The 7,405-nt window shown below is 57.5% G+C and overlaps 1 protein-coding gene across 1 annotated transcript in view; it reads left to right on the forward strand.

The window, feature by feature from the left end:
- Positions 1-2,476, forward strand: part of LOC311518333 (exostosin-1-like) — a gene marked incomplete at its 5' end in the record, with an annotated part of 176,305 nt that extends 173,829 nt beyond the window's left edge. Inside the window, one exon of the mRNA XM_084624055.1 lies at positions 1,302-2,476. Coding sequence (XP_084480181.1) covers positions 1,302-1,487 — 186 coding nt within the window. The 3' untranslated portion in view covers positions 1,488-2,476. The remainder of the gene's footprint in view (positions 1-1,301) is intronic.
- Between the last annotated feature and the right edge of the window lie 4,929 nt (positions 2,477-7,405).

A 7,405-nucleotide genomic window follows, 5' to 3' on the forward strand; every position in this document is an offset into this window, starting at 1 on the left:
AGCGCAGCCCTGCTCCCCTTCGTGAATGCAGTGCCCTGGGCAGTCCCTCAGGCCCAGCCCCCCCAAGGTATCCCGGTGCCTAACTCCCCGTGGTGCCTGTCAGAGCCAGCTGCCCAAATACCGCTGAGACTCTGGGCCTTCGGGCCTTGCTTGTTCCTCCAGAGGGTTCACTGGTGCATGGTGTGCACGCCCCGTAGGCTGACTGCGGCGTGGCCCTCAGCTGGTGCCAGCCTGGGGAGCCGGCGACTGGCGCAGGGGATCCAGCCGGAACCTCCCTGGTGCAGCGGAGAGCCCTGCCCCGGCCCCGGCCCCGGCCCCGGCCCCGGCCCCGGCGCGCCCTGGGACGAGGGCGATTCCCGCGCTGGGTGGGGAGGGGCTTGGGGCTGGCGCGGGGATCAGAGTCCAGCTCTCCCCTGCTGCCGTTACTTTTCGGGTCCCTGCGCTGACCCCTCGCGGCACCGGCCCGGCCCTGCACCGCCCGCTGCGGAGCCGGAGCTTGCGGCACATCGAAATGTCGCTACGTTTTCCAAAGCGGCCTCGGATTTCCGGGTGCCAACTGGGGGCACCAGGGGCCTGATTCTCAGTGGAGCTGAGCACCCACCGGAACCTGAGGCTCAGGCCCAAGCTGCCTCCAGTGGGCACCCCAAATCGGAGCCTGCTGCTGAAAACACTGGCCACAGCCTCAGCCAGCTCAGCTCCCGGTCCTTCCCGACTCGTGCTGCTCTCAGACCCGGTGAATTACCTACCGCCCAGGCAGCCCGTGGCTGAACAGAAGGGCCGATTTCTGGGGTGACAGGGGCAGGCTGCATTGTGCTGAATGTGTTTGGGGCTGGTTGTCAGGACGCCTGGGTTCTGCGCCCAGCGCGGGGGCTGGTGTGTTGGGTGAGCTCACCTGGCTGCACCTGGTTCCCCGTGTCTGGGATGGGGGTGGTGGGCAGTGCGTTGCACAGCTGTGCAGTGAAATCTGTCTAGATAAGATTCGTATCTGGCCCCTTCACCGCAGCCTCTGAGCTCCTTGCTGTATCTCTGTCCACAGCCCCCTGAGGTAGGAAAGTGCTGTTCTCCCTTGTGTGCACATGGGGAAACTTAGGCAGAGAGACTTACCAGAACAGGGAATTAAAGCTGGGTCTCCTATGGCCCTGTCTAGCGCCCCCCACTGGGCCACCCTTCCTCTAACAGGCTCCGTTATCCCTGCAAGGTTGCCGTGCCCTGGGCGTTGGAGTGACGTCCCAGAGCTCCAGCACGGTGGGTGACCTCCCGCCTCTCGCACTCAGGGACCCTCTCCCACCTTCCCTCCCCAGGGCTCTAAGACGTCCCGCTGGGCCGACCCGGAGCACTTTGCCCAGCGCCAGGCCTGTATGAACTCCTTCGCCAGCTGGTTCGGCTTCATGCCCCTCGTCCATTCGCAGATGCGGCTGGACCCCGTCCTCTTCAAAGACCAGGTCTCCATCCTGCGCAAGAAGTACCGGGACATCGAGAGGCTGTAGAGCTGCCGAAGCCACTGACGGAGAGTGAGAAGGGGGTGAGGACCCCCCAAAGAAGACTGCGGAGAAGGGACTCCCTCTTGGGAGCCACGGAGGCTTGGCCTGAGGGGCAGGGCCGGGCTGTGGGGCACAAGCAGGGGAGACGGCCGCTGGGCCTGGCTCTGGGGTTAAACCTCTGGGGACAGCCGGAGGCTCGGGATGCAGAGCACAGAGTCCAGGGGCAGTTCTGTGACTGCTCGCTCCGTGGCTCCTGTCGCTGATTGGTTCTGGTTTGATCCCGCTTCCAAGCCAAGAATCGTGTCTCCTCTCTGGGCCCGTGAGCTGCGAGTGCAGACGGAGCCGCACCGAGACGCCCGCTCAGCCGCTCCCTGATTTTATCTTTAGCTGCCTTTTACCTTGGTTGCCAGCAAGGGCTCAAAGTCGAACACAACGACGTCCCCACCCGCAGGTCTGGCCCGCCAGAGAGCAGCCAGGGGCCGAGCCTCCCTGCCGGGCGAGCATGGGAGCCCAGGGAATCCGAGGGAGAGCCGAGTGCGCTGCCCTGTGGAGGAGGGAGAGATCTGAGTGGGGCACATGGGGCTGCCACGCACTGAAGGGGGCAGGGAGCAAAGCCTCAGGGGTGTCAGCCCCAGCAGATCCCCCGCCCCGCACTCGCAGGGGTGGTAGAGAAGAGTCACACCGCTCCGTGTCTGCACCAGCTCAGGGCTTGACTGCGGAGCCCCGGCAGGTCGTTCTGTGTCTGGACTAGGCAGAGGGGACATCTCCCCTCCTGCCCCCTTCCAACAGGTGTCCCCAGTACATCCCGCCAGCCCCTGGGCGTGGGGGATCCCACGGCAGCCCCCAGCAGATCTTCAGCACCCTGCTCAGGCCAGAGCCAGCTCCCCCGTCTGAATCTCCCCTGGAACGGACGGGAGGAGGGCTGGCGAGGGTGGCTGAGCTGCAGGCGTGCGGGCGGGTGAATGGGGTCTGCGTGGGAGGGCAAGGTTGCTGAGGGGGCAGGGTGGGAGCAGGCATGAGGAGGGGGGCAGAGAAGTGAGAGGCCCCCAGCAGGTTCTGATAAGCTGCAGAGAAGCCGGGAGCTCAGAAGCCGGGAGCTCTATGGGACACATCGTCCCAGCCGTGGTGAGTCAACTTCGTTTCCTCCTCCTCCAGGGAGCTGCCCCTCCCTCCGTGGGGGGATCTGGATCAGGGGCAGGGAGAGCTGGTTGGGGGCTCTCTGCAGAGCTCATCGGGGGCAGAGGGAGGTGCAGAGGAGAGGAACTGTCAGACATTCGCTCAGAGCCTGGAGCGCAGGCTTGCCATGGCCGTACTTGGACACTAAGGCAGAGGTGTGGGTCCATGGTGGGTGTGCGGGGTCCCACGTGGTCTCCAAGGGCCAGTGCAAACCCTCCCCATTGCCGCTTTATCCCTGTATCGGGGGTGGGCTGCAAAGGCATCGTTCAGGGAGCGAGTCACTGGCTGGCAGCGATGGGCCGGCGAGTCGGTCCCGAAGCCAGGGAGGAGCCCGTGAACTCCTCATCGTCACCCCCAGAGGTCAGTAGCTTTGTTGCTCCAGCCGCCTCCGGCATGCACAGCGATGAGATGACGACGGACTAAGGAGACCGAGCCGGAGGGCCGGGGAGGCAGGTGCCGGGGAGAGACCTGCTCCCGCCCGGGAGCCACCTGATGAAGAGTCAGACAGGACAGGCTAGAGCCCTGGGAGCCAGACGCCAGGTTAGTTACAATGAAATAACTGAGGCCTCCAGAGAGCAATAGGCCGCAGGTGCCTGCAGGAGAGGGGGAGGAAAACCTCTTGCCACTTGCCCCTCCCCTTCTCACCAGCTCTGTCCGGCCCGGCTCCCTTTTGATCCCTCAGCAGGTCAGGGTGGAAGTAGCAAGGGGCTGGCTCCAGGTGTCCTCATTCCCACCTGCCCACGGTGCCGGCTGCCCTGTCTCCCTGCCCCAGTTCAGCCAAAGGTGCTGGCTGGAGGTGGGCTTTGAGAAAGGCGATGGGCTCCCCGCCCTGCCCCAACGCTCTGTTCGAATGTGTCTCATGCAGCAGCAAAATCAGAACGTTTTATGGCAACTCAGATGTAAAACCCCCTCCTAGGAACACCTGTAAATGCCCATTTTGTATCAGGATTTGTTGAATTAAACTGAACCGAGACTTTGTCAAGGGGCCTGTGCTGTGGTTTCTGTTCAGGGCACGGCCACGGTGTGTTTGACCCCAGCCCCGTATTGCCCTGGTCAGCGAAAACCTCTGGAAGCTGTGTGGGAGTGGCAGACTCGGGCCAGAGCAGTGACGTCAGAGTTTAGCCTGGTTCTTGCCCTGCCCCAATCGTCACAGAACCACCCAGCCCCTCCACGAGCGCAGGGAAGAGACATGAGTCTCACAGGCCGGAGCTGAGCCCTTGGGGCCAGCTGCACGTTTCCTTGGTTCTGATGAAGGTTAGCTGTGCCGTTGAGCTCCAGATCCTCCCGTCCGTAGTTAGGCAGAGCTCCCTGGTGAAGGGCTGCAGGAACCAGCCCTGAGCAGGGCCCCATGGCTCAGCAGCAGGGGCGCTGTGTGATTTAGGCCTCGTGTATGCTAGAGAGTTTAAATGGCAACAGTTCTGCCGACAGAGGGCTACTGTCAAGGCTATTTCAGCAGAGGGCATTCACATGGCATCAGATTGTAGCTGCAAAAGACATGTGGCTCTGTGGGCTGGCATCCCAGTGTCCCCTGTGCCACCTTCTGACGCCTTGTGGGGAATTTTGGCTGTGTCTTGTGGGATATCCTCACTCCTCACAGGGAATTTGGGACTGTGGGGTCGAATTCCCATAAATCCTTCGGTTCCATCCCATAATCTACTCTTATGCGCTCTGTTTTCAGCTGCACTGCTGAAACCATGGATGCAGCACTGAGCAGCAATGCTCTGGGGTCCATTTTAAGGCCGGGACAAGGCATTCTCTCGTATTTGCAAGCCCACCGTGTTCAGAGACATGGTACCGAGGATGAGTGGGCAGCAAAAGACATTGTCCAGCCGCGATAAGCATTTGCCGACCAACAGGCGTTGAGCGGTGGCATTGGGGTGTGATGCAGAACTAGGCCGACCAGCAGAACTTTTGGACATGGGAGGCCACATCCCTGGAGCTATGTGCCAGGCTCGCCCCGGCCCTGCAGCACCCAGGCACTGAGACGGCAGCTGCCCTGACTGTGAGGAAATGGGTGCTGAGAGCCAGGTGGGAGCTTGCAGCCCCACATTGCTATCGGGCGGCAGGCAAGGAGTTTGCTGCTGGGAAAAGCCACAAGGAGGGTGATTGTCATCCAGGTGCGCAAGGTCAGTAAACGTGTCCAGCTGCACAGCAATGTGACCGGACAGTGTGCAGGAAATAATAGATGGAGTCAATGAACTGGGCTTCGCTGGCTGGGCAGGGGGTGATAGACGGGCTGCACATTCCGATCCTGCCTCCTTCCCTACTTGCCTTTGAGGGGGACTCCTCCATGGTTGAGCAAGCTTTGGTGGAGCACCAGGGATGATTTACTGAACAGAGCATAAGAGCAGCCATACTGGGTCAGACCAAAGGTCCATCCAGCCCAGTATCCTGTCTTCCCACAGTGGCCAGTGCCAGGTGCCCCAGAGGGAATGATCAGAACAGAGAATCATCAAGTGATCCATCCCCTGTCGCCCATTCCCAGCTTCTGGCAAAGAGAGGCTAGGCTACTGACACGTTGGCTGGGGTGGGAAGGTCCATGGTGCTTTATCTTTAGGAACACAGCACCTCTTGACAGGTTGAAAGCAGGGACGATTCTCCCAGACAGGCCTATTGGCATTAATGGGTTCCAAAGCCCACTGGGAGTCTCAGGGATCGAGGCCACCCTTTGCTCATGAAGCCTGACACCAAGCTGGTGGTGGATTCTCCGTCTCTGACCATTTTAAAATCAAGATTAGATGTTTTTCTAAAAGATCTGTTCTGGTTCAACCAGGAATTAATTCAGGGCCATTCTCTGGCCTGTGCTATACGGGGCGGGGTGTGTGTGTGTCAGGCTAGATGGTCACAGTGGTTCCTTCTGGCCTTAGAATCAATATCTTTGTGACGGGTTGTCACACCTGGGGTGCAGGCTGGGAGCTATGGGGACTGCTGTGCTCCTTCATTCTCCTAGCTGGGTTGGCCCTTTTTCACACTGCTTGGCTGGAGATACAACCGGCCTCCACAGGCCCTGTTATCACCCAACCTGACAGTAGGTGGTACCACACCCCCAAACTGAGCTATCTGAGTGCAAACAGCAGACACCAGGCAATTTCCCAGCTCCCCAGGCTCACCTCCCCCTCTCCCCCCGGAGTATAAACCCAAAATTATACCGTCTTGCACTGCACAGGGATGTGTACAATGTAAGCTTATTAATAACGTTCGCCTTCCCCTCAATGTGGGAGGGATATGCAACAAGCCTGTGTTAACCAAGCTGAGATTTTCCCCAGACACTTCAGTCAAAGGTACTGTAGTTTAAATCAGGCAAAAAACAAGTTTATTAACAACAAAATGATAGATTTTAAGAGATTATAAGCGATAGCAAACAGATCAAAGCAGATAACCTAATAAACAAAACTGCAAACTAATCCTAAAATATCGGAAAGATTGGCTATGAATTAGCAATTTCTCACCCTGGCTGATGATACAAGCAATCCACCGGGTTTCCATACACAGGGTAGAAATCCTTTTAGCCTGGGGTCAGCACTTCCCTCAGTTCAGTCTTCTTTCCTCAGGTGTTCCCAGGAGCGTCCTTGTGTGGGGAATGAGGCCACTAGATGATGTCACACTTCACCTTGTATAGCTTTAACATGTAGCAGGAACCCCTTGTTCCAAAAACTGTTCCCAGCCCAGTTTGTGGAAAAATACAGGTACCCAAAATGGTCTTCAGTGTCACATGGTCTGGTCGCATGCCCTTGCTGAGTCATAGCAGCTCATACTTACTGGCTAGCTGAAACGTTACAGGAAGGCTAAATTCTCCCATAGCCCATTGTCTTTGCTGATGAGCCATGAGCACTGTCTGGCTTCCTCATTGTTGTGCCCACTGTGGGTGTTTTCCAGAGTAAGCACATTTGAAATACAGATACCTAGTTAACATACATAACTTCAGGTACAAAAATGATACATGCATACAAATAGGATAATCATATTTGGCAAATCATAACTTTTCCAATGACACCCTAGATGACTCATCTTGTACAAATTGCATCATAATTATTGTCATTAGATGCTACCGGTGTGGTGCTCTGCTCTTGTTCGATGATGATAACAGTCTGCTGCGTGTGTGCTCCCTCTGTGTGCTGCCCAGGCTCTGTGCAGATCGCTGACACAGCAGACCCCGAGAGAACCCGCAAAGACCACAGACTCTGATAAGGTACGAAGGCACCCGGCCACGTTTATTGTCCAACGAAACACAGTCTCTAGCTCATCGGATTAGATATCAATGGGTCTGCTAGTACTTATGTGCTCCCTGACAATGGACACAGCTCAGTCAGTGGTGGGACTTTCCACTGCCCCCTAGGCCAGACCAAGACACCGCCCCAGGGCTGTATTCTTATACACAGGTACAAACAAGTTACACATCACTCCTGACGTATCGAGGGGCAACCCCTCTACGTAACAAGGTGCCGCCTCTCTCCTGGTTCGAACAAAACAACTCTATCCATCTTTTGCCCCTGTCTTTAGGATGGGTCCACCTGTTCCTTGTTATCTGTGTGGAATGTACAGTGTTCTGGTACCGTTTAGGTTTGTGTACTTTTGCAACATCAGCCCTTTCCTTGCCAGCTTCTGTGAGCAGGGCCTGCCTCTGGCTCACAGCTTAACTTTGCTTTATGCTAGCAAAGTCTTGACTTTACTTTTAGCTCAGGCCTTAGGCCTCATACTGGGCCTCTGATACAAGGGTTTATGTTTCAGGGCCTCATCTAACTACAATT

Source organism: Lepidochelys olivacea (genome assembly GCF_965140295.1).
Source record: "Lepidochelys olivacea isolate rLepOli2 genome assembly, chromosome: 3".
In the NCBI taxonomy this organism is placed as follows: Eukaryota; Metazoa; Chordata; order Testudines; family Cheloniidae; genus Lepidochelys; species Lepidochelys olivacea.